General features: G+C 42.8%; 1 protein-coding gene and 1 long non-coding RNA gene across 29 annotated transcripts in view; one reads left to right on the forward strand and one right to left on the reverse strand.

Moving 5' to 3' along the window:
• Positions 1 to 27,690, forward strand: part of LOC126937484 (uncharacterized) — a 201,959-nt gene that overhangs the window by 146,602 nt on the left and 27,667 nt on the right. The gene's annotated exons all lie outside the window — the stretch shown is intronic.
• Positions 1 to 27,690, reverse strand: part of TRPM3 (transient receptor potential cation channel subfamily M member 3) — a 1,017,461-nt gene that overhangs the window by 24,547 nt on the left and 965,224 nt on the right. For all 22 annotated transcript variants that reach the window (XM_050760895.1, XM_050760893.1, XM_050760891.1 and 19 more), the window contains one exon: positions 56 to 206. In XM_050760895.1, the coding sequence (XP_050616852.1) occupies positions 56 to 206 (151 nt within the window). The remainder of the gene's footprint in view (positions 1 to 55; positions 207 to 27,690) is intronic.

Genomic DNA, 27,690 nt, shown 5'->3' on the forward strand with positions numbered 1-27,690 from the left:
CCCCTTCACCCCTGCTGTCCTCGTCCGTCCCATGTGCTCCGAAGGATCCACTTACTTAAAGACAGCAATGAGGAGGTTGACCAGCAAGATGTTTGCCACTAAGAGGTAGCAGGCCATGATGGCCGGCACGATCCAAGCTCCTGTCTTGCAGGGAGGCAGCTGGATTATTTTACCATCCTCTCGGGTCTCGTTCTGTCCACAGGGAGCTGGAGGGAGCAACACAGGCAAGAAATGAGAAACTGGCAATTTGAGTTAGAAAAAAAAAAAAAAAAGAAGATGGATTTGTATGAGGGTTTTAGATGGAAGAAATATATAGCCATCTCAAACAGAAAAAAGTTCCAAACAAGCCAAAATTGAAAAATGAGAACTTCATTAATATCTCGAGGAGCTGCTACTCTGGCAGTGCGGGGCCTCGGTTCCACTGTCTCCCCAAGTTATCACCTGACCAGAAGAGGGGGGTGGAGCCACCTGCTTGCTCACCCTGCCCTAGGCCCCCACACTGGGTGAATGGCACTTGGTACTCCTTCTGAAGCCTGGTGAGGACTTTTCTTGGGTGTGCCCAAGGAGAAGAGAGTCCCACCACTGGCAAGTTACTTTCAAAATGTGCTGTAGAGGCTGTCAGCCCGACAGCTGTAAGAGCAGCAGCATCTTGGGGCTATTGATAGGGAATTAACACCAGGGCAGCTGTTAATTGCTGCAAGAAACAACCTGGGAGCTCCAGCTAACGATTTGCTGTCTCGGTACAGAAGGAACAACACAGGGCAGTGCCTTGGGAAGTAGTTAGAGGGCTTGTCGCTCTCTGCTCCTGATGGATGGGATTTCACTAGGCGGGCAATGGGGGGTGATGGGCCGCGATCGTGGAGCTCACAGCCACCCCCGTTCTTCCAGCAGCATTTCCATTCGAAAAGTGTGCTTTTCAGGGCACAGGAAACAAAATCCAACTGCAGTGAATAAATGGGCAAATGGGGGAGAAAAAAGCCTGGAGGTGGGGGTGAGGAGGAAGGTGATATGTGGGATTGGCTGAGTGTGAGTAATGTGCTAATGAGGCCTGCTTGGAATTTCCGGGTAAATGCAAGAAAAAAAAAAAAAAAAAAAAATCCCTGACAAAGCTTCTTAGTGCTGCACAATGTGGCTCAGGGAGCCAGATGATGCCATGAGGTGCCAGGCATGAGTGAGGTAGCCCTCCTCTCCAGCCTCCTATAATAGCTTTAGAACAGGGCTCTTTGCATCTACCTGTAAAAGGGGGTGGGGGGGAGTGGGAGGAGCACCAAGAGGTCTCAGCAGTTGCCACAGGCTGCTTTTGATGATCTGCCAGGAAGATTTGAAAAGTTGACCCAGAATCTACTCGGCTGGAGTACCTGGCAAGAGGCGTCCGTTCCTTTCTCAAGAGTTTCCGTTGCTAGGCTGCACATTCTGCAGCGATTCTCAACCCTGGCTGCCCTGGGGATCACCTGGGGAGCTCTAAAAAATACCAATGCCCAGCTTGGCTCTAGACAATTGAATCAGAATCCCTGAGGGTGCCCCAGGCATCAGCATTTCTTTTTAAAACTTTCTAGGTAATTCTCAGTTGCCATGAAAGTTGAGCCCACTGAGCTAGAATTAGGCTGGAAAAATTACATAATTTTTGACATGCTCTGAGGCCCAAAATGCATCTTCTCAGCCTATGAGGATTTTAATAACATTAGGACACCAAGACCTGGTTTTTATGGCCAAGAAAAGAGGACCAAAGTGCTTCCTTTGGTTCTGCCTGCCAAGATGATTGGATGCAGAATCAGGCATTTTTGAGGAGCAAGAATCTTGTTTTATTATAGCAGTTGTGGCACTAAACACCCAAGACAGCCCTGTAAGAGGTCCTGATCATTTCCACCCTCAGAAGGAAAACTCAGCAACGAAGGCCCCCTGGCTTCGGCATGAAGTCAGACTCTGAGAGTGCCTGGCCCTGGGCGATGTCTTGCCACCCCCCACCTCTCCTTCTGAGCACAAACTGGACTGAGCTTCCTGCAGTTCCTAGAAATGCCATGCGCTTTCTTACTTCCTGATTTTGAGCCATGCTGCTTCTGGGCTTCTAAAAGACCCCTCTGCTACCTTGCTCCCATTCCCATGCTTCACCTGGGTGAATCCTGCTCATTCTTTAGTGCTCACCTGGCTTTCCAAAGCCCACCCAGCCCCCTTGTTGCCCCATCCAGCAAGGACTTGGGTAGGTATCTTCCTTACAATCCCAGAGCACCCTCTGCCTGCCCTTTTGGGGGTCTCTCACACTGTATCACCATTGCCAGTTTACTTGTCTGTATTCCACACAAGATTCCTGGTGGAAAGTTGCTCCTCAAGATTTCCCATCACCTGGCTCAGTGCATACACACAGCACATCCACGTGCACCTGTACAGGACAAATGTTGCATAAATACAGGAGATCGTGGGGACACAGTCTTGTTGTTGGACACTAACAGACATTTCCCACACCTCCGCAGGCCTACTTGTGATGCATAGTCCTAGCTCTGAGGGGTCATTAGCTCCTTTCTTAGGTTCTTTCCAGAAATCCTGCCCTCAGCTTGACAAGGAATCTTCTTACACTCAACCAGACTTCAGCGTTTCTGCTACCCACTTGGCCACAGGCCTCATGGAATCATTGCTTTGTTTTTCTCTCCTCCGAGAAGCTTCTCGCACCTACTCTACCCACTTCCTCCCAGCCTAACAGTCTGGTAGTCTGGTCACTCCTCTATTCTGCCCTTTCCTCTGGTTCCTGCCGAGATCTCTATGTAGACGCCAACAAAGAGCAGAAATAACTGCTTGGGGTTAAGTTAGAGAACTTACACGATTTTTACAAATGTGGTCCCTGATGTCCATTTCTTGACTCCATTCTGAGAGAAGGTAAAATAAACTCATGAGAGGCAGAGCTCATTTCTTTTGGTCTTTTTGATCCTATATTGAAAGAAGGCCATGAAGACACTTCCGCCACTTGGCCCCTCTGCCCAGCTGAGAGAGGAAACAAGGAACAGTAGGTGCTTGCTTGTTTCAAGTGGTCCACATGCATTTCCATGGGCTTTAAGAAAGTGCCATCAACATACTTCCAGGTCTTTACTGAGTTCCTCTGCTTGGTTCCTCAAAGGCCCTCACTAATTAAAATATTAGACCAGCTTAATATCTTTTTTTTTTTTTTTTTTTAACATTAGGTACCTTCCTGAGAAACTTAATATCTTTATTGAAGATTTGATTTGATGTCAACAAATCTTGGATTTGATTTGTTTGGCGCCGGGAGCCTCCTTCCAATCTTTTTGAGTATTAATTTATTCCAACTTCCCCCACCTTTTACTCATCCTGCTTTAACAGAGGTAGTATTAATTTAGTGGTTAGGAACATGTATTATAATCAGGCAGACCAGAGTTCAAACCCCAACTCTGGTGGGGTGCAGTGGCTCATGCCTGTAATATCAGAGCTTTGGGAGGTCGAGATGGGGGATCACCTGAGGTCAGGAGTTCGAGACCAGCCTTGTCAACATGGCAAAACCCTGTCTCTATTAAAAATACAAAAATTAGTCAGGCATGGTGGCGCACACCTGTAGTCCCAGCTACTTGAGAGGTTGAGGCAGGAGAATTGCTTGAACCTTGAATGTGGAGGTTGCAGTGAACTGAGATTGTGTCACTGGACTCCAGCCTGGGTGACAAAGCAAGACCCTGTCTCAAAACAAAAACTCCCCCAAAACCTTGACTCTGCCATTTTCAAATGATCCAACTTTAGCTTTGTCCGTAAACTTCAGCTTCCTCATCTGTGAAATGGGAGTAATAATAGTATATTACTGTCAAGTAATGTACTGTCAAGATCATTACACAAGATAATGCATGCGAGGTATGTGGTTCAGTATCTAGCACATAGCACTCAATGAACATTAGCTGATGCTGTCATTAGTATTGTTGTTTCTGTAATTGATAGACTTTGAGCTTCTCAGTTAGGAACTATGTTTTATTCCTCTTTGTTTTGCAATCACTAAGAATAGTACTTACTCTACAAACATGTATTGAGTGGTTATAATATGCAGAATACAGGGTATATTGGGAATTAGATGCTTCCTGTTCTTAAAGAACTTGCAATTTAGTAGACATAGAAAGGGAACAAAACATTGCATTATTGTGTGATATGAGCTTGGATGGGGGTTCTGAGGAAACACTTACATTTGAACTGCTATAGTCCCTCTAGCCTGGCCATACAGAGCAGTCTGGTAATCAGGACCAGCCTGAGGAACATCATCTAGGTTCTACAGCAATAGGGGTAATGTAAATGAATTAGATGATCCTTGTTACCATGATAATGACAGTAAAAATGAATAAGAAACAGCCTTCATTTGGTAATATCAGCAAAGAAACAGTGAGCATCATATGCAGCAGTTAATGCAAAATGTTGTTCTGTAATGGTTTCTAATGATGTCCTTGTTCTGGGTAGTTACCTGCCCTAGAAAGTGCTATGACTCAAACTTACAGATGTCTACCACTGATGAAGATGAACTGGTGCCTTAAAGCCCTGACAAGCAGCAGATTCCAGGATGGGGAATAAATTATCTGGATTGTCATATGGCACCAACCATTATCTGGAGATTTATATTCCCAGGGAAATGTCCCAGGGACATGCACCCAAGATGGCATATGGGTGGATGTTTAGGGAATGTGGGCTGGTGACTTCCCCGGGCCTCCTCCTTCCCTGAGTTTGGGACCTGACATTTGGGTGACTTTTCTCTCAATCCTTTTGCAAGAGGCAAATGCATGGTCAGTACCACCTCCATACCAAGTGGCATGTTGTCACCTCCCTTTTTCATGGTGACAGTCAGTACAGAGTCCCTCTAGTGGATATTGGCTGGTTCCACCTGCCCAGTGTATATTTCCCCATCTTAGTTTCCATTTGTGGAACCACCCCTTGTCCACTCTGTCCATGAAGTATGGGTGAAAGGAACTTCAATGCCAAATCTAGGAGAAGATTAATCGGTGTGTTTTATCCCGATTGCAGTGATTGGTTCAGGGATGGACATATGTGATACACACCTGATCAATCAGCTCAATAAGCATCAGCATTGGAACTTTTGCTGAAACTAGTATAAAAGAGAAGTTATCTTTTCACAATACAATGTAATGCTACCAAGTAGAGAAGGCCTGCCTAAGAGTGACTCCATCACAGAAAACAGAAACTGATTCCTGGCTCAGCCATGCCTAAAACCAGCCTTCTACAGTCACACAAACCATGAGATTCTTTTTTTTTCTTAAGTAAATTTCAGTTGGGTTTCTGTCACTTGCAATTAGTCTTGACTGATATGATTACCCGCACCTCTAGCCCCTGTCCACAAGCCAGTAATAAGAGATGTTCATATTTTAGGCGCCTCATTCCTGAGAGACTGCATTTGGAGTCTTGAAATGGCATGGAAAGATTGGAAGGAGCAACATGGGATGTAAAACCTGATCTGATACCAAGGTTAAATTATTGCCAGGAGCCAGAGGACATGCTGCTCCCCTTCTTCCCCAAAGTATAAAATAAGGGGCCTATACTGATAAAGCTCAAATTTTGTCCAACGGGGATCTTTGACTCAGAAACTAATGACACAGATTAGACCTATTATCAAACCTGTAGGATTAATGCAGCTGGGAAACTTTGGCCAAGCACCTGGCCAAAGTTAAAGTGAAGAAAACTTATTCTAGAAGCTGGTCATAGCTTAAGATGAAGTCGTAGGGGCCTCAAGGTGACGTGCAGGTACAGAGTGGGAAGGCTACATCTATGCAGCAGTGGCAAATTAGAAGGGATCAAACATTTGGAGATTCAGATTCTCTATGGTTTACTTATGGGGGTCACATTGACCCATCACATGGCAGAAGCCCGGAAGTGCTATTTCTGCTAACTATGCATTAATAAGTAGAAATGGATGATTGGGCTCTGGAACAAATTAATAGGTTGTTCAAGTAGAATCCTGCCAGAGTACATGGATGATAGTAAGAAAGCCCTCCCTATATATGTTGTGGAGGTTTTGGAGCACAGTCTTCCAATGGTTGAAATGTTTTTCATACATAAACTTTTATAATAACAAGTCAATGACATCCCTTACTGGAATACAAGCCGCACACGGCAAAATTTTTGTCTCTTTTGTTCACTAAACAACCTCTAGAATACTGCCTGGCACGTACTAGGTGCTCAATAAACATTTGCTGAATGCCTGCAGACATGGGTATCACACACTGCACATGTGACCTGCAATGTCAGGCGTTTCTATGAGTTACAGCTCCTCTATTTCACTGGGTGTCTATTTTCCTATTTATGTCATAGATCTCATCAAGTTTCATCATGACCTGTCATTATAGGGTGGCTCCTGTGACAGCAAAAAATGACAGAGGGAAAAAATAGATTTTTTGGTTTTTGGCTTTTGGTAATCACCAAGGGTAAAGCAATAGGTTTGGTCTTTGACAAAGGCTATAGAAAATCTCCCTCTAGACGCTGTTGTGTAAATCTCCATGGCAAACCAACAATACCCCATCTTGCATCCATGACAGACATTGCCAATTAATCTTGATGTTTTTTCCCTCTAAGCCAAGATATGACCTTGGAAACCTTCTCAAGACAAAACTCCTGAAAGCACACCAACCAACTGAAATTGACGCAAGAGAAGGGACCTTCCTCTTAGCCCCTGTAGAAATGGGAATGTGAGGTCCGGGGTGAAAGATCGGTGATGTTCTTCTTTTCAGGATCCTCCTCAAACCTGCCCTATACCACCTCACAGTTGCCCAGGAACCAAAAAGGGTCAGAATAGGACATCCTGCTTATTTCAGACACTGATACTTGTGACGAGGGGCCATCCTGAGAGGGCTATGGAATTCCCCCACATACATCCTGGACCTGAGGACCCTGTCCCCTGCCTATTTTAAAAGATAGCTTTAAAAATGGTGCTTTCTCAGAAAATCCTGGTCCTAGTTTTTTCCTTATTTGGGATCATCAAAAGTGATGGAGAGTGGAGATTTGAGAATAAACATCCGTGGAAAGCATAATATGTGGCAATCTCCATGCTGGGCACATTACATTGGCCATTGTATTTCATCTTCTTACCAGCTCTGTAAGACATGCATTGTCCTTGTTTTACAGTTGAGGAAACACGTATCGAGGGGTGAAATGCCTTACCCAAGACCACACAGCTAATAGTGGGGTAATGCCAGAACCATTCCATCTATCCAAAAAATATTGAGTTCCTGCTAATGTGCCAGTGGCAACTGGCAGTGAAGATACAATTACAAATAAAGCAGAAATGGGCACTACCCTCTGTCTGACCCTAAAGTCTATATGTACTCTGCTCTACCTCACATGGCCTTGCCAATGTTATATTAGTCACGACCTATTGCAGGCTTAAATGGAAGGCCCTGTGCTACGAGCTTTACTTTTATCACCTCATTTTAATCTTTAGTATATTTTGACATGATAGGTCTAATGTTTCCCATTTTACATATGAAGTAGGGAGGCTCAGAAAGCTTCAGGGTCCCTGTCAGGTATCTCAGAGCCAGGAAGAACAAAATCAGGATGTCTACAAAAGCCTGGTGAGCTACTAAGTCCCTTTCCTTGGTGCCTCTGAAGAAAGAGCCAACATGGGATTGAGAGGAATCTCTCAATTATGAACAAATGTAGAAACAGTTCATTAGACATTGATTGTTCTTGTCCCCATCAACATGAATAACTTGGCCTGAGCTGTTCAGATGAAGTCCAAGTGCACAGAACAGTTTAAAAGTTCAGACGGTAGAGAGAGAAATTAGGTTCCAGTGAGAGGTAAATTAGGTTCCAGTGAGAGGTATTGGGTGCACGCACCTCCACCCCAAAGATTAAGACACTTGCCCTTTTGGTTTCATCCTATAATATGTAGGGAGAAGAATTTATTTAATGTGCACACCATCTTGTTTCTAAAATGTCAGAGAAATTTAAAATGGAACACCAACCGATGTTTGATATAATCAGAGTCATCCTTAAAAATATGGCAAAAAAGGAATATTTCTTGAAGAATGCCCCTTCCTCTCCTGTCTGAAGAAATGTTTCAAAAGCTCAGTCCAAATCACAGGCAATGGAATAAAGAGCTTAGTTGAGTATCTGACTACATTTATCCTATTTTTTTTTTAAAGAAAGGATTTTCAGCTAAAAATCCATCTTGAAAAGATAACGAGACAAAGAGGATTTCTCCACCTCCTTTTGAAAATCTATACAGTTCACTATGGAGGATTTAGAATGCCATTAGCACAGCTGCTGTGGCTTACTGGGAGGACGAATTTGATTGAGATAATGCTGCTCTTTGGCCTTTTCCTGACACGTTTCCCTTGGCAAGACAACCGGAGATGCCTCCCTTTGCATGGCTACATCTTTCTAGAAGTTTCCTTATCTGAGGGTCTTTGATTGTGGTGGGTCCAGGTAGAGGTTTTCTCTGTGGAAACATGAGGCTCTTTCTATTGCTTTTGGTAAGTGACTGCCAATATCCTCTTGTAATGGACAGGAAGAGCAGAGGTCACTGAAAATCAGGCAAGCCCAACTTTCTAGAGTCAAAAGCACCATCTACTAGCATCCCCTTTTACTTCTTTTGTGGCTTAAGTTTTTTCTCTTCACCTAACCCAAACACTAGGTAAGATGCTAACTGATAATGACATGGCACAAAGGCAGCCACTGGAAATTGATGGGAGGCCTTGGTTTTTCCATCCATGAATGAATGGAGTTGGGCTATTGATATTCCTTGCAGCGCAACAGACACACAGCTTGGGAAGTCCAAGAGGGCTTTAGGACACAGAAGCAGGGCATTAAATAGCACGGAACTAAATAGTAAGTGATGATGCTGTCAAGCTTCTTTCCATCTTCCTGACGCCATCAGAGAGAAAGTGTCAGTTTAAGCATACTATTTCTTTAACACTTCCTTAATGTTTGCGAAATTCCCTTTTTAGGAAAGACTGAGCTCAAGCATCTGGTAGAATTTCACAACAATGTAGGGTTTTTCATTCTGTTTATTTTGTGGTTATCTTCTATTTATGTCAAATGATACTGATTTTCAACTTGTGACCATAAATCTTTAAAAATAAATTAAGTTTTTAAAAATGAGCCAATTTAACTAAAAATATTTAAGAGTAGAACAAAGGTTACAAACTAGTGAATGGGGGTATGTGGTTGACTGAAGTTTGGGAAATGCTGGATTGGATTATCTCTAAACTCCATCTATTCCTGACATTTTGTCACTCCATGATTCCAGGAAAAGGAGCAAAAGACTTGAATATGCCCCAAACTGAATCATCTATCCCAGGAGCCAACTATAGACCACTTGTAGAACCTTAATCTTTTTATTCCTGGCAGAAAAGCAAACTAGCTCCCACTGCATTAAATGGAACTCAGCCCCCACCTGGGGAAAAAAGGGGACCAATGATATAGCCTCCAACTCTTCAGGGCCATCTTGGCTTGTGGTCTATCTGCTACTTGCACACAGTTTCAGCTTTGAGCTATTCAGAACCCACTATTAAGTTGAATGTCTCATTTTTTAATCCAGTAAGTTAGCAGGATGCCACAAATCTAGGAATATTGTGTGTGTGTTAGTGGGGCAGCGGGGAGGTATGGGGGAAAGAGTGTCCTGGGGGAGAAGTGGGGAGAATTCAATTCCCTCTGTTATTTGGTTCCATGTTCTTCCTATACTATATATCTAGCTTTACCTGGAAACAAAAATTATCATTTATTTGAAAAGAGCTTCTAAATTCCAACCTTAGTATTTCATTATTTTGCATCAGGAATTAATATCAAAAAGATTTTATGCAAATTTTTCTGGGAAAGAATATATATCTAAACTAGCCTATTGTATATGCCAGTGGGTTTGCTGCCATGATTAGGAGATCCATTGCATTAACAGCCCCAATTTCTCTCCCCTCCCTGGATCCATACTGCTTTGCCATGTGATGTTAGAATTTCTATCGCTAAACAGGTGGGATCTCTTTCCTCACCCCTTGATTCTGAGTTTGGCCATGTGGTTTGCTTTGGTGAGTGGAATATTAGCAAATGTGACCCACACAGAACCTTGGAAAATCCCTTAATGTTTCTGTTTCCACTTTTTCGCTTCTGCCATTACTGTAAGAGACATGTGTGAGCTAGCCTGTTGTAGAATGAAACACAGGGAACCTCTGCTTCCAGCTGCTTCTGTTGTCTGAGCTGAGGCTGTTCTGGAGGAGGTGGTAGCCAGCTGATCTCCTGGCATGTGATTGAGCCCAGCCCAGACCAGAAGAACCATGCAGCCAACTCTGTCTTGTGAGCTCAATACGTGCTTATGGCGTTAAGTTCCTGAATTCTAAGGTAGTTTTTCCTACAGCATTTTTGTGCTGATAAATACCTAATACACAAGCTAAATTTCCCTTGCCCTGCTCACAGCTGGAAGAGGCAGCCCTGCATCCTTCAGGCTGACAAAGTCCTTTCCTCATTTCTTCACTTCCCCTTTCACCCAATTCAGGCTACAGATGATTGGAGCAGATCCCACCATTGACCAAGAAGGACTGAGTTCACTGAAATGACCAGTGACTAATCGGACTCTTTGTCTTTAGAAATAAAACAGAAGTGCAGAGACTTAAGTTAGATAATGGCAAATACTTAAAGATCGTATAGAGCCAGACCTCACTGGGTCATGTAAAGCAAGCCATATGAGAGAGGAATGGGAGAGGAAGGGAGAAAGGAAATGGGAGAGAGAGTAAGAGAGGAGGAGAGAGATGATTGATTGATTATTGATTGAGGCAGGAGAGAAGGAGAGAGAAAAGCAGAGTGTGGTCATGTCTTCTGATTCTGACTTTCCAAAACCACTTCTGGTTTTGTTCCCAGTCAGCTCACGCATGTTATGCTCTGCTTCCTGTCTTTGAATGCCTCTGCGGTTTTCCCTTAGACACTTATAGTCAGTCTTTATTGAACCTACTTTGTGTAGTTTTGTTTTCTTACGATCAACATTTTTCTCTGGTTGAGAACATAGTCGTTAAGACTTTAGAAGGAACCAGTTTCCTTGCCTAGTAGTTTCATCAGAGAAGGGGAGGGGCTGTGAGAAGGGAGAGGGAAGCTCTGGGAAGGGTTGGAAGAATGGAAATAATTGTGTTTAACTCACAGTTTTACTCAGGGCTTGCCTCATTATCATCATTACACCTTCATTTTGATATTTGCATATGCCAAATAGGATTAGATAAGCTCTTTGCTTCTTCAAACCAAAACAACAAAAAAATTTCAGAGAAAAAATAAGTTACTCTTTCAGATTTTTGTGTTGCTGTCCACCTACCTGTAATTCATCACAACTCCCCGACCTGCAATAATACACCTTTCAAAGCAATGAGGGCAGGAGGAGGCGCCCCTTCCCCTGTAGGTGAAGGGAGCTGGAGTCTGTTCTCATCGCCTTTACCGTGGAAGGTTTTCCCTGTGGGTCCACACTACCTTAGCCTACAGGCCACACGCTAAGGAATATGCTTGTTGTTTCTGTTTAAAATGGGATTGTATTACTTCTCAGAAGCCCATACATATTTAGGGTATTAGAGTATTTGAAGAGGGAAGAGCCCTTCAAGAGGGGCCTTCTTAGTAAAAGAACCAGCAACCTGACATCAGGGCTCTCTGTGCTTGGAAGGATCAGTCCAGTGAGCCAGACTGCATGTCTATGTGTAAACGCACATCAGGGGACACGAGGCTATACCACTCCAAAGAAATAATGTATGGCTCCTGTTGACTCCCATTGGATTGTGCCTGAGGGGTTATATGATATCTACAGAAATGATCAACGTGGCTCCTAATATTTGGGAATGCATATACAAGCAAACAAGTTCCTGCTGACATTATTTACAAATCTCCTGGTAAGAGACAATGCAAGAAACCCATCTGTACTTACAGCTCATGGTCCAGGCTCGAATCTCTCTGATCTGCAGGCACTCATTCCTCTCTGTGCCCTCTGGATCCCAAGCTCTGTTTACTGTTAAAACTTGAGCTTTTCATGCTTCAACTGATGCTCCTCAAACAACTAAGAATGCAGATAATAGGCAGTCCACGTTCCACTTAGAATCTAAGCAGCTGTGGGCTTTTGTGTTGTGACTATCTGTCCAACTGTATGCTGAATATGAACTGCTACGAGTGTGATAAAATAGATGGGTGACAGCACACCCTTGTATTGTGGGCTAACAACATTGTTCTTTCCCAGAGCAACATTGACACATGTCAGTTGTATTGTTAAAATACAATAAATAAACATTTTCATCTTGGCAGATTTATCTGGTTTTATTTTATTCTTTGAGAAGCAGTTTTGCTCTTGTTGCCCAGGCTGGAGTGCAATGGCGCAATCTCAGCTCACTGCAACCTCCATCTCCTGGGTTCAAGTGACTCTCCTGCCTAAGCCTCCCGAGTACCTGGGATTACAGGCACATGCCACCATGCCTGGCTAATTTTGTATTTTTAGTAGAGATGGGGTTTCGCCATGTTGGTCAGGGTGGTCTCGAACTCCTGACCTCAGGTGATCCACCCACCTTGGCCTCCCAAAGTGCTGGGATTACAGGCATGAGCCACTGTGCCCAGCCTAGATTTATCTGTTAAAAAATAATAAACTGAGATACCAATCATGTGAATTGGGGTGGGGGCAGGGGCGGGCCAAGAGGGAAAGGATAGGCAAGGCACTGCTGTTCATTTTTTAAATTATATTTTAAATAGTCACATTATCCCACATTACTAAATCATTTTGTGAAGTCACTAGACACAAGGTACTAACCTTGGGTAGGTTCAGATTGAGACTTAGATCTGACATTTGCCATCTATGTCCTATGGGTAAGTCCTTTGATATATCTGAGCCTCAGTGTCCTCATTTCTAATCCTGACCTAATGATGATAATAGAAATAGTGTTAATAACAGTGATGATGACACATTTTCAGCTTCCCTCATCATTCATTCAACAGGTATTTATGGAGCCCCTACTGTGTGCCAGGCACTTTTCTAAGTGCTCGGGATACACCAGCGAGCAAAACATCAAAGATCCCTGTCCCGAGACTATCTATAGTGGGGATGGGATGGTGGTGGTGATAGTGGATGGACAGAAAAGAAACAACAGCATAATAGATAAATAAGCTAAGCAGGCTGTCAGGAGGTGATAAATGCTGTGGGAGAAAGTACAGAACACAGGGTAGGAAGATCAGGTGTGATGTGGGAGGTCCGCGGATGATGCTGGTGGTGGGAAGCCACATCGAGAGGGCAAGATTTGAACAAGACTCCAACCTCAGATGAGGGAGTTGGATAAGAGGCTCTCTGGGGAAAGGATGCTCTAAGCACCAAGCACTGCTTGGCCCAGGGGTGGATGCGGGTCGGCTGCATTCTGTGAACACAAGAAGGTCCCCAGTCTGGAGTAATGCCGGGGAGTAGCTGGAGAAGAGGAAAGAATACTGAGGGGTGGGAGCAGGAAAAGCAGCATGTCGGGACTGTGGAAGGATCTCAGAGGATCAAATCAAGCTCCAAGGCAAGGATATAAACTTATAACAGTAAGGCATTATTATTTATTATAATCCTTTATTGGATTTATTAAAGAAACTGAGTAATTGCTCCTCATCCATTCCACTTCTGGCCTGATGGTTTCTCATCTACTAAGTAAACCCTCTCTTCATTATTTCTATTTTCCCCACCAGATCCTCAATGCCCTTACATGAAATAGGGAACGGCCCTGCTGTACTTAGGTGAGAGATCTGAAGGCAGCTGAATGTTGGTGCTGTGCAGTCTGCAACAGAGACTCTCAGCCTCCTCTCTGTGTCCACCTACTGTAAGAAATGGAGGGCAAAGGAAAATGCGTGCCAGGGAGGGGTCACGTTTCCTCTCAATCCCACCCACATACACAGCTGCCCTGCCTTTATTGGCGAAACAGCAGTCTGCCAAGAGAAAGTTGATTTCTAATCTGGTTTGAGCAAAACCAACCTTTATAGGTAGATGAAAACCTCGCAGTATGAGGTTTGGGAGCGGGAACAAGGTTCTTATTGATGATATCAGGGCAGAAACCCAGCTTTTCTCACTGCAGCTAAACTCCTTAGTGGTTGCTGCTTAGCTCACACTGTTCACTGCACCTGCTGTGTCAAAGAACAATAAGCTTGGATGCAGGAAAAATCCTTCTGTTCCTTAAGCACCTTAAACTTGTTCCAGGCGAGAAACCCAAACTGAAGCTATAGCCAGAGGTTAACCCGAACAATTTTATGGACAGTTTCACTCAACAATGACACCCATCATAAAGTACGTAAAGAGAAAGGGTAGATTTAAATTCTCATTTTCAGTATTCCTGAAGACAAGAAGGTTGCTACTTTCAAGGTGGCTTACAGAAAATCTGTATTTTTCTTTTATGTCTGGAAACGTGCACATGCTCATACACAGCAAAGATCAACTAAGTTGATAATATTCATTAGAGTATTTGAAAATTAGATGGCTTCACTTTGCCAACACATAAGCTGTCCAGAGGACAAACCGGTGACATGTCAAATCTAACCTACACTTAAAAAAAAAATATGGCCATCACATTTTTAATAAGCAAATGCTTCATGCAGTGCCACTCTAAACAATGCTATGTGAATGGCATTTCCGTTGGCCAAGTTGGTCTGAATAGACCTGTGGGAAAATCCTAAAACTAAACCGCAAGCCGTATAAACATTGGCTAGTTTCTGGATCCTACATAGAAAGAAAACAAGTTGGGCTTTTTCCACTTATATCCCTTGTCGAATTGTGAAACAAAAACTGTTTGCTGGGCTCTGATAGACAAGTATTAGTCGGGGTATTTACGGACTTGGGGAGTTTATAAAAGAATGTTCTGTCTTCCTTTCTCTACATCTTGTGCAACTATTTAGTAAAAAGGGGACAGTTAGTATTCGCGCTTTGTGCTGCATTCTCAATGATCATACAAATATACACATACACACACAGGAGAGAGAGAGAGAGAGGAGAGAGATGAGAGAGAAAGAGAGACAGGAGAGTGGAGAGCTAAAAGAAGGCAATGGGGGTCAAGTCCAGCTTGAATACTAAGTTAAGCTAACAAGATATAAGGGAGTAGCCTCATGCCTGAATTGGATACATGAACTGACTACAATAAAATATATGTGAAAGATGCAATTCTACTTAAGGTGTCTAGTGGAATAAAAGTGATAATTGTTCACTGGGGCCACAATAGGACATGCCAACATGCGCAGACACAAGGCAAATGGCTGAGATTTTTTTCTATAATCTTCAGATAGGGTTGACATGGATCTGATATAACAAATTTCAAGCCCAAGCACAGCAAGCATTTATAATTATCTAGCAAACAAATCTGGTTGCAACCATCCTAGAGATGCACACATCAGATTCTATGCCAGGTGCTTTCATATACAATATTTGATCATTACAACAAACACCTTTTTAAAAAGGTATTAAGGTTATAGAGGCTGATCATTAAGACAAAATGGCATAAACCCTACAGGAAACACTGTATTCATTTGTTTTTCAAAATTTTTGTTTCACAGATACTTATTAAACACTTGCTATACCCCAGGCATTATTCTATATGCTTTGTAAATTTCAACTCATAAAGAATACAAAGTAGGTACTTTTATTATGGCCATTTTACAGATGAGTAAATTGAAACACAAATAGGCAAGTAACTTGCACAATGACACACAGCTAGTAAGAGGTAGAGCCTGGATTCAAACTAGGATTCCATCATCTTAGCCACTACCTTGTGCTATTTCTCAAGGTATGAAAGCTATTTTAAAAGCAGGAGGATTTGCATGCCCAGATATCTGCATTTAGACTTTCCTTGTGTTCCATCCTTTTGTCTGGGTCAGTGGCTGTCAACTGGTGACGTCCATAAGTATTAATCCTTCCATGTTATAAAGACTTTTGAGGGCAAGTATGGCTGTAAAGCGAGTTTGGCTAACATGCTTGCTTTGGCACCACATCTATGTAGATAATACACTTAATGTAAATGGAATCCTTATCCCCATAAATACAATGAAAGAAACGAAAAAGCCCAGTCTTCATTTAACTATTGTCCAATAATTCCTTTGTAAATGAGTAAACCGATACTCTTTGGAAGGGACATAACCAATTTCAGGCTGGGAAATATTTATATTGTGTTGGATGAGGTGATTCATTCCACAGCCTCAAACACTCAATGTAAGCCCTCTTCAGGTCTTGTTTATCCTGCATCTGTTTTTAATCCATGGAAACAGAGACCTCTCCATTTCACTAGACAGCGTAGATGGACTCAAGAATAAGCAGTCTGTTTAGGCATAGCTATGTGCACCTAACTTGACTGATAGTTTTATTTAGCATAGTAGGGTTGGGTTTGCAGTAGGAGTCTGTTGAGAAGAGGTTAAGGACAAGCATAAAATAAGACATATACAAGCAATGAACAAAGCGAAATCTTGTTTTGCTGTATGTCATGAAGAATAGCTTATTATTTCACGTGACTAGGTGATTGAAGGAACTAGTTATATTGATGGTTGCCATGGATATGCACTGCTCTAACTGGTCCCAGATTATAATAGGAACCAGAGACGATGAGTTTAGGAATAGCAGGCAAAGGGATCTGGCTTTATCAACTGGTAGAAGTCTGTGTGTCAGCATCTGAGATCAATCAGGATGTCCACATCTGTCTAGTTTGTACTTAGTAAAACAAAAAAAATGTTCACAATCACATTTGTGGGTTTCAAAATCCAAGAGATGAATTTGCTTTCATAGAATACTAATAACAATGTCAGGTTTACAGGGCCAGCTGGGTAAAGCAGGGCCAACAATATCTGCCTTGCAATGTTCTTTTCATTTAATTGATATATGTATATTTATATAAATACAAAAATGTAAAAAGTATTTAAAATATATATTTTTCATTGCTTCTGCCTTGCTTAGGTCTGTCTCCTGTCTAAGTTATGTTTCCATGGAACAGATTCCAACCATTGATCCAGGAGCAATAGTTCATGGGACTTAACCTACTCTATTTTGATATTTAAAGCAATTAATTTAAGGTTACTTCCATTTTTGTGTGCATGTGTGCATAAGTCTGAAATATTTAGTGCTCAAGATTGGAGTTGCTTTAGATTTTGGGACTCTGTATTTGTGTAGAATCTTCTTGCTGGGCAATCCATCACTAGCCTAACTTAAGACATTTACACATGTAAAAATAATGGAGCTGCATTAAAAAAATCTATAATTCAGATTTTTTTTTTTTTTGCGAATTCAGATTCACTTGGTAGTTAGCATTAATAAAGTTTTGGGTAACATTACTAGAGTTTTTCTTTCTTTTTTTTTTTTTTCCCCGAAACAGAGTCTCACTTTGTCTCCCAGCCTGGAGTGCAGTGGCACAATCTCAGCTCACTGCAACCTCTGCCTCCTGGGTTCAAGTGATTCTCCTGCCTCAGCCTCCCAAGTAGCTGGGATTACAAGTATGCACCACCATGCCCAGCTACTTTTTGTATTTTTAGTAGAGATGGTGTTTCACCATGTTGGCCAGGCTGGTCTCGAACTCCTGACCTCATCTGATCAGCCTGCCTCGGCCTCCCAGAAAGTGTTGGGATTACAGGCATAAGCCACTGCTTCCGGCCTTAGATATTTTAAAAGTAAATCTGCTGGTGAGCAACATTCACTATTTTTTTCTCTCTATCTGAAAGGACCTCGGTGTGTATTAAGTAGACTGAATATCAGGTTATGATGACATGACCTCTCAACTACTGGAGAAAGTAGAATCAGGTACCAAGTGTCCATTGAATGGCCACCGAATCATTTGAGATCAGGGAGAAGCTATTCAATTGCAAATAAAATACGGTGCTTGATTCCACATATCTCCAGGATGGGAACACTTGCAATGATCTTTTATAGTCTATCTTCCAATCTTTCACATTCTTTTTCTTTCCTTTTATTCCATTGTCTTTCATTTCCTTGCTTATTTTGGAAGAGATAATGAGGTAAATTTTCTGTTCCATCTGAATAACAGTATCAGTTATTTTGAGCTGGGCAGAAAATGTCTCCCTGATGTATCTTACCAAATGGAAGCCCATAGCATCTGTTTAGAGGCTTGACAGGAAAAGTCTCTCCTCTCTAGACTAATGACCTGCAGCAAAAGCTTATCTCATTCCAAATTCTGCCGTACCTACAGACACACAGGAGACAGAGAACACAGGACTCAGGCTCCGGAGCCGGCCAACATGGGTTCAAGTCTTAGCTCTGCCATTTACTAGCTGTGTAAGCTTTGGCAGTTCACACAAGCTCCCTGGGCCTCAGTTTCTTCAGTTATGAATTAGGTGATAATCACAGCTACCTTAAGAGTGTGTGTAGATAAACGAGTTGTTGCTTATGTGTGCAAAGGTTTAGCACAGCACCTGCCACATAGCACTCTGTAAATACTGACCATTTCTGCTGGAGGCCCTGTACCTTAGAGGCTCACAGTCCAGGCTTCTGAGCCAGCTGCCAGGGTTCTAAGTCCAACCCTGCCTCTCACATAGCTGTACCTCTTAGGCAAGTTACTGATTAAGTTAAACGTGAACCATATGTACTTTCTCAGAGTAGACCATTTTTGACTTACAAAAAAGGCAGTTTCATAGGGTTCCACAGAATACACAGGTATATTCTCTGTGTCTCAGTTTCCTTGCCCATTAAACATAGGGGCAATAATCCTATCTCGTAGGATTGTTACGGGGATTAAATGAGTTAGTATTCATAATACATATGGGACAGTGCTTGATATGTAGAAAGCGCTATGTAAGTATTTGCTGTTATTATTTTTATGACCCTCACATCTCTTTACTACCTGACTACCTAAATTTTTCTCAATAATAGCATGTTTATTGATCCTTCTTTTTGCTTCTGTAGAAGCAGAAAGAGGCTTCTGCTTTCTGTGTTGCCAGCAGTGTCTCTCTGCCCCTTTGAAGCCTGACTGACTTTGTCCCCTTCATTTTCTCCATGTCCACCTTGACTGTTGGCATTTGCATACTCACTAAGGACACAGTGCTTTGCATTAGCTGGCAGTGGTTCCTGGACGTCTTTGTCTTCTTTACAGATTGATCCTGGAGAAAAATTCCTCAAGTTATGTTCAAATGTGGAATTTCTAATGCTTTCCTATGCTTTTTGACAAAAACAGACTTTTAACAAACTTAAATAAGTTTAGATTTGTAGAAAAGTTGCAGAGTTAGTACAGAAAATTCCTGTTCTGTATATTCCTTACCCAGTCTCCATTAATGCTAAAGTCTTAAATAGCCACCTATATTTGCCAAACCTAAGAAATTTACATTCATAAGTTACTGTTTGAACATTACTATTAGCTAAACTCCAAACTTGATACAAATTTTGTTAGTTTTCCACTAAAATTCTTTTTCTCTTCCAGGATCCCACATTGTGTTTTATTATCATTCTCCTTAGTTTCCTCTGGTTGGTGACAGTTCTCCAGTCTCTCCTTATTTTTTAAGACTTTGGCACTGAGTCTTGAGGAGTACTGGTCAGACATTTTGTAGCATGTCACTCAATTTGAGTTTGTCTGATTTTTGTTTTCTTCTTATGATTAGACGGGGGTTATGGGTTTTTGGGAAAAAAAATCACAAAGATGAAATGCTCTTCTTTTTATAACATGTTCTCAGCCCTAACACCTCTTTTTAATAATAACTATTTCCTACTGCTCCTTCATTCTTCTGAAGTGAAATTTATAGATGATATAATTTACCTGTACATGTAGTCATAGAAGATTCAATATAATGTCCTAATTTTAAATAAAGGGGAAATCAAAGGAACATAATTTAGAATAAAATAACTATTTCAATATATAAAAGTTCAGACACAACGATTCCAGAAGCCATAGTGCAGTGGTCAAATGCTTACACCTAAATGAAGAACTTCCATGAATAACAGACACAAATGTAGACAGATGTGAGGCTCAAATACAATGAGGAACATTGTCTTTGGTGAGTTGATTTTCCAAAATGGCGAACAACCCATGAGAAAGTTCCAAAGCAAACAAAATACCATCTCCCTCGATTTTCATGGTGGTTTCATTCCTGGAAAAATTCACAGCTTATTAAAAACATGGAAAAATTTGTGTATTTAAATGTAAAATGGAGTTAGGCTTAGATAATTATAACCAGGTTTTCACCTATGTGAATGTCTGCTGGGATAGCAGAAAGCTGTGTGAATAGAGAACAATGCCTCATTGTGGGAGTCTCCTGTGCACTGCAGGTTACACACACAGCCTGGGCTCTAACTCCTCAGTGTCAATGATGCCCCTGATCAGGGAGGGCAAAAAAAACCCTTCAATTTCCAAGGTAAAGTTTCCAAAACATGGGGGCCATGCTGCCCGTCAAGACCACCACTGTTAGAGTTCAGGTCTAATCAATTCATCTCACAGTGAAGAACTGGGCTCAGGTCCTCATAGACAGCACATTAGGGCAAACAGCCTGGAAGCCAGACTTGCCAGCTCCTACACTGCAGGGTCTGGTGTTTGTTGAGCCCTCAAAAAGGGTTCTGGTAACCCTTGGATTGATGCAGAAATGTAGGTTAAATCATGCAATTCACGTCACACACACACACACACACACACACACACACACACACACACACACACAACCAACACCACCACGCTTGGATTGATGCAGAAATATAGGTTAAATCATGCAATTCACGTCACACACACACACACACACACACAAACACACTACCAACACCACCACCCTTGGATTGATGCAGAAATGTAGGTTAAATCATGCAATTCATTTCACACACACACACACACACACAAACACACACACACACACCCTCCCAACACCACCACCCTTGGATTGATGCAGAAATGTAGGTTAAACCATGCAATTCATGTCACATGCGCGCGCGCACACACACACACACACACACTACCAACACCACCACCCTTGGATTGATGCAGAAATGTAGGTTAAATCATGCAATTCATGTCACACGCACACACACACAACCAACACCACCACCCTTGGATTGATGCAGAAATGTAGGTTAAATCATGCAATTCATGTCACACGCACACACACACACTACCAACACCACCACCCTTGGATTGATGCAGAAATGTAGGTTAAATCATGCAATTCATGTCACACACACACACACACACACATACACACACACATACACTACCAACACCACCACCACCATCATCAACTTGATCATCAACTCAATTCCTGCACAAAATCCTTCACTTCACAGTTTTCCCAGTGAATTAGGAGAACATTCAAATCCTTACACTAGCCTAAAAGGCCCTGCACAATTTGGCCCTGGTCTGCCTCTCCAACTTTATTCCCCACCATTCTCTCCTTGCACACCATACTTCCACCCTGCTGGTCTTCTCTCAGTTACTGGCAGGAGGAGTACCCTCCCTTCTGTCTCAGGACTTTGCACTGGCTGTTTCCCCTGCCTGGGCTCTTTTCCTACTCTTTCCCTAGCAAATGCCTGCTTATTCTGCATAGCTTGGCTTGAAAGTCACTTCCTCAGAGAGCCTTTCTCTGAGCCCCAAATATATCTCCTTGTTAGATGTTCTCATAGCACTCTGTATTCGTTCATCACATACTTAGCAGAGCTTACGATTAAGTATTTATTTGTGTAATTCTGGGTTTCATCTCTGATGCCTCTACTAGGCTATGAGCTCCCAAGGAGGGAGCTCATTACTATTCCCCATTACGCAGGAGAATGCCTGGAACAGAGTTGGTTCCAAATATTTGCTGAATCCATGAATGAATGGATAATTAGGTTAGCTGCCCAGAATGACTTTCAGGCTGGCTGGCAGGCTGACACAATGGGAGAAACAATCGTGGTTTTTCATGAGGAGCAGCAGCAGAACACCTTGGTTCTGTTTTGCTGTGGAGAGACAGGCATGCTATTTGAGACTGCTTATTTTGCCTTAGTTGTTTCAGTGAGCTTGTTTTTTTTCTTTTCTTTTTTCCAACAGGGTCCCACTCTGTCACCCAGGTTCTGTCACCCAGATTGTACAGTGGCACAATCACAGGTCACTGCAGCCTTAAACTCCCAGGTTCAAGCAATTCTTCCACCTCAGTCTCTCAAGTAGCTGGGACCACAGGTGTGTGCCACCACACCCAGCTAAATTTGTTTTATTTTGTAGACATGGGGTCTTGGTATGTTGCCCAGGCTGGTCTTGAACTCCTAGGATCAAGCCATCCTCCCCCCTCATTTTAAATGAACATAAATGGAACAGAGAAGCCTAGAGGGCACCTGGGTGTTTGAAGTAGTGAAGGCTCCTACATCTACCTGGAGCTGGCTTCCCTGCTGGAAGAAACAATGGCTTTGCAAACTTTAGCTTTATAGGGCTTACCCTTACACATACCCGACTTCATTTTTTCCTACAGTTACTACTATCTCTAATAACACCTTATCTCTAAGTAGCCTTTGACACTGTGCCATTTGTTTCATTCTTTCCCAAATTTTGGTCTTTGGGTATCACCTTCATTAATGTGGCACATTTACACATCACTGGTGCTATTATTTATTAATGTTTATTTTTTTTCCTTGAATGCATCCCACTCTGACATTGATGCAAATTTTAGCTTCATCAAAAACAATAATATGCATGAATGTCTGATTATATTCGTTTGGGCTTATATTCATTTGGGAAAGAACGTTCTTTTTCTGGGCTGTGTTCTTGTGTGAGAGGAACACCAGGGTTGACCTCCTTTCTGTCCTCAAACTGTTAAGAATATACCAAAGAACAGAGAGTTTCAGTAACTTGCCCAAGGTCACAGGGTTAGTAGACATGACAGAACTGAGATTCAGTGTCTGGTTTCTGCCTCTGTCCTGGACTGTTCCTGTCACACTAACTCAAACCATTCTTAACCGAGTTCTCTACCCACACCAGGCACTCCATAACTAGGAACTGTGGTTGGACTAATGATGACTTCCAAAAGCAAACTCTTCATCAAGCTTTTTCTCTGAGTACGTTATATTCTGTGCAATGCTGCTGGCATCTTGGGACATTAGCTACCTCTTTCCAATGTGTAATTTTCTGACCCATCTATGAGCCATGTCTCATTTGTATTACCAGGATGCCCCCTGTTTTCATGATGAATGCCATTTTGACATACTTGTAGAGACAGGTGAATCTCCTCATGGGCAGTACAATGTATTTTCTATGGTACTGTCTAATTTATCCATGATGGGTGATTCTGAGACTCTCCAAGGTATCACATGTCAGTGACCTAGAAACTCTTCTGGGAAGCCACAGGATGGCTTCAATGGTGGAGGAAGCTCCCTTCCTCATTTCCTAATTCTGGAAACCAGTGGTTTCTGGGCAATTCTCTACCTTCCTGACCATCAACCTTTGGCAGTGCACTGTGTCTTGAATAGCTGCAAAGTTGCCGATCCTGTTCTTAAATCCAGTTCTTAAATCCAGTCCTCATTTAGAATTAAACCACATACTTGAGCACAGAAATTCCACCACGACATGCTACACCAACTTGAGTTGCTGCTGTAGATCTTCTTTTTTTTTTTCCAGATAGAGGCTTGCTCGGTCGCCCAGACTAGAGTACAATGGCGCGATCTCGGCTCACTGCAACTTCCGCCTCCAGGGTTCAAGTGATTTTCCTGCCTCAGCCTCCCGAGTAGCTGGGATTACAGGTGTCCGCCACTGTGCATGGCTAATTTTTGTGTTTTTAGTAGAGATGGGGTTTCACCATCTTGGCCAGGCTGGTCTCAAACTCCTGACCTCATGATCCACCCACCTTGGCCACCCAAAGTGCTGGTATTACAGGGATTAAAGGCATGAATCACCGCACCTGGCCCCTGCTGTAGATCTTAAACTCCAATCACACTGGCATTCTTTCTGATCCCAGTTGAAAGCATCCAGACCATTCCTACCACATGGCTTTTTCCCTTGCTGTTCTCTCTGTCTGGAATGTCCCTTCCCCAGCTCTTTTCATGCCTGTTTCCATTATTTACATTTCAGCTCAATGTTATCTCTTCAAGCCCTTTCACTGACCATTTTCTATAAAATTGTATGCCCACATCCTTACCGCAGTGACTCTGATCCTATTAATTGGACTTATTTTCTCCCTGCCAGTTATGACCACCCCAAAGTATGCTGTTTATTTGTTGACTTACTGTTTCCCCGAACCCCACAGTAGATGTAACTGCTATGAAGTGCATGCCAAGGCCTCTCTTGTTTACTGCTTTCTCTTCGTAATAAGTGGTTGCTAAGTAAATAAATGCATGATGTGGTCCAGTCACTGCAGTGAGGTGTAGGGGAAAGCACAAGGCTCTGGATTCAGACGGAAGCAGCCTTCTGTTCTAATGCAGAAGTTAAGAGCGTGGGTCTAGAAGTCAGATGGACATGGATTCCAATTCAGCCTCTGCCACTTCCTGGCTGTGTGCCTTCAACAAGTTCTTTAACCTCTGCTCTTCATGTAGATCACTAGTAAATCAGCACTAATGAGTCACAGTGTATCATGTGCCTGGCCTGGTGCCAGCCACTGTAATAGCCTCTCAACAAATGTTAATTGGTTTCCCTTTCCCTAGAAATGTCAGAAGAAACCCATGAAACCCAAGACATAGTTTTTGTAACACACTTGGTAGTTAATAGAGAATTCAGGCATCCCTGTATTCAATACAGTCTGCTTAAGTACGACTGCCGTACATTTGGGAAAAAGCAGTGACATTTTCAGCAGTTGGCTATCTTATGTAGACTCCTGATAAGGTTGATAATCTTAAATCCACAGGAAAGAATCCAGTCTTTTAGTGCGTGACCTGTTTGATAGAGGCGTCCCCCGCCCTGTATATTCAATTACTTGCTGTAGAATAGAACCGCATGCACCATGTATAGTTCCTTCAGTGCTTGAACATTATGTTCCTCAGGTGGCACGAGTGACTTTGAAGTACTTGTCAGCAACTGGCTTTCTTGTAACAGTACTGTAACCATTCAGTTCACAGTGACATTTTACTTCTGAAGCCCTTGTTCAGAATATTAAAAAGGGCACATAGCAGACTTCATCCTTTTGCTTCAAGGCCTGTGATTCTGTAAAGCTAGCCCCTCGACTCAGGAGAGAGTCACTGGCCTCAGTGCATGTTTAAAACCTGTTTTCAATTTGGTTCAGTGGTGTTAAGTTGGTCAATAAATACCACTATTGAGTCTTATCATGGGGGGTATGATTCCCCTTTGTGCTTTATCACAAACAGTGAGCTGGATTGATTGAACTGAACTATTTCACCAGGACATCTGAGATCACTCAGACCACTTTCTTTGTGAGTGCATCATGGTGCTTTTCTATCTCAAAAAAAAAAAAAAAAAAAAAAAAAAAAGAAAAAGGACTGATGTCTCTTAGATGCAAAGTTGAGAAGGGAGGTGTTGAAGTTTGCTAGACTCCACCTGGATTTGCAAAATATTTGTAAATTATAAATGATAGGTTAAGGCCCTGGGTTCTTCTTGTTCTTCATAGCAATGATAGCTTATTATGTCCAAAACTGGTGCCCAAGGGCATGGGACAAGATCTACTGGCGTTTGCCAAAAGTGGTCCTTCATGTTGACTGTTCAGACACTCTAAATGCCCGATGTCCTACCTTGGTCTTTGGTCTGAAGACAGAGTGAGCAGAGCAGAGGGTGACGTCGTGAAACCCTGTAAGGGATGATCACTGGGGACCTGCAGCACTCTCTGCCTGGCTTTAGTGTGTGAGGACTTGGAGCCCCTTCAGATCTGTCCTTTAGGACTTTTTACAAATTGAGGCAACTATATTGTGTCATTTTTCTTTGAGAAGCAATAAGAAGGAGTTGAATTTTGGGTTCAGAACCCAGGTTTTCTCAATCTCAGCACATTGACATTTTGGGGGGGATAATTCTTTGGAGAAGATGTCCTGTGCATCATGGGATGTTAGGCTGCATCCCTGGCCTCTACCGCTAGATGTTAGTAGCGCCCCCTAGGTTGTGACAACCAAAATACTTCCAGCAGTGCCAAATGTCTCTTTGCCGGGTGGTGGTTAGGGGGTGCAACTGCCCCTGGTTGAGAACCAGTGAGATAGACCTTGACTATAGGAGATTATCTTGTGGTCACAAGAAAGCCTGTTTGAGAGTACTCAGCTTCTCTGGGTTGTCCTTGGGCCTTTCAGACCTTTGAGTTTCCTGGAGAATAGATTTTTATTTTTAGTTTTTTAGAGATGGAGTCTCACTATGTTGCCCAGGTATGATCACAGGCATGATCCCACTACCCATCAGCATGGGAGTATTGGCCTGTTCCATTTCTAACCTAGGCCAGCTTACCCCTCCTAAGGCAACCTGCTGGTCCCTCACTCCCAGGAGGTCACTACATTGATGCTGAACTTATTGTGGATGCCCGATCAACACAGCACACCATAACCCAGAACTCCCAGAACTCAAGTGGTCCTCCTGCCTCAACCTCACGGGCAGCTGGGACTACAGGTGTGCACCACCATGCCAAGTGGGAATAGATTTTTTGATGTGGATGAACTAATGATGAAAAAGAAAAAAGTGAGAGAGAGTAGTATATAAATACATTCATTCCCTCCTCTCTTCCTTTCTCTCCTCTGCATCTCTGTAAGTTTTCCAGAAGGGGAGAGATGGGGTTTGGAGGAGGAGAAAACTAGCTGAACTGAAAAAGCTGCAGCTAGGAAGCCCATGCCTGCAGACTGAACTGAGGAGCCTGAGGCTTGTAGAACTTCAGATGATCCTGATATTCAAGTTCAGGCATCAGCAATTTACCGCAGGCAGAGTAGAAGACAGTATCTGGAGGCAAACTGGGCATCTGCCAGGACCCTTGAGAAAATTGCAACGTTGGCAAAGCCGTTCTGCCACCACGTGTCTTTGTGAAGCCTCTCCACACCCTGTCTCACTTTCCTTGCCCTCCAGACACTCAGTTGCCTCATGCTGGCTGCTGGCTGCTCAGGGCCCACCTCATGCATGCTGAGCCATCAGCTTCCATGTCACCTGCCCCCATTTCAACGCTCCTTTCCTGAATGCTGATTTCAGCTATTTTGAGGGTTGAGAGGAGAGATTCACATACTTCACATTAGGGGGAAAAGAGTCAGCAGGTTTAACCTGTTCAGGGAATATTTCTACTCTTAAAAGAGAAAGTTGTTACCCCTCTTTTAGAAGATATTTTGGAACAAAGGGCTTTTTTTATGGCTTATCTAATTTCCCTGAAATGAGCATTATGGTTGCATGTTTTCTAGCTGCCATCTCCCCACTCTTCAATGACACCTATGAGTTCCATAAACAGAAGCTGTACTTCATAGGGGACTCCACACAAGGTGACCTGTGAATTTCCCATAAGATCCAAGTTGCTTAGCCTGACATATAAAGCCCTTTACAGCAATTTACCTTACTAACCTCTTCTCCACGTATTTGCTCAAGTAATGGTGGAAAAGATGAATACAGACCCTGGCCCCAACCCATCCCCAACCCCCACAATGCATAGAATCCACTGAGGGATACATACAATAAATCAGACAAAAGAAATACGGTGTCCACATTAACCAGGTTAGGTACAGGGGGCTTGGGAGCACCTGGTACATGGAACTAACCCAGAGGCTAGTTCCAGGCTGGTCCAGGGAGGACACCTCATGTCTCCACTCTCTCTGGCCCCCACAGGCCCACGCCAGGCATGCTCTGTCATGCCTCTGACTTTGTACATAACAGTCCCTCTGTTTAGAGTGCCCTGTCATTATCTGTCTGAAAAACGCTTAATATCCTTTGTGATCCAGCT

This window comes from Macaca thibetana, chromosome 15, assembly GCF_024542745.1.
Source record: "Macaca thibetana thibetana isolate TM-01 chromosome 15, ASM2454274v1, whole genome shotgun sequence".
Lineage (NCBI taxonomy): Eukaryota > Metazoa > Chordata > Mammalia > Primates > Cercopithecidae > Macaca > Macaca thibetana.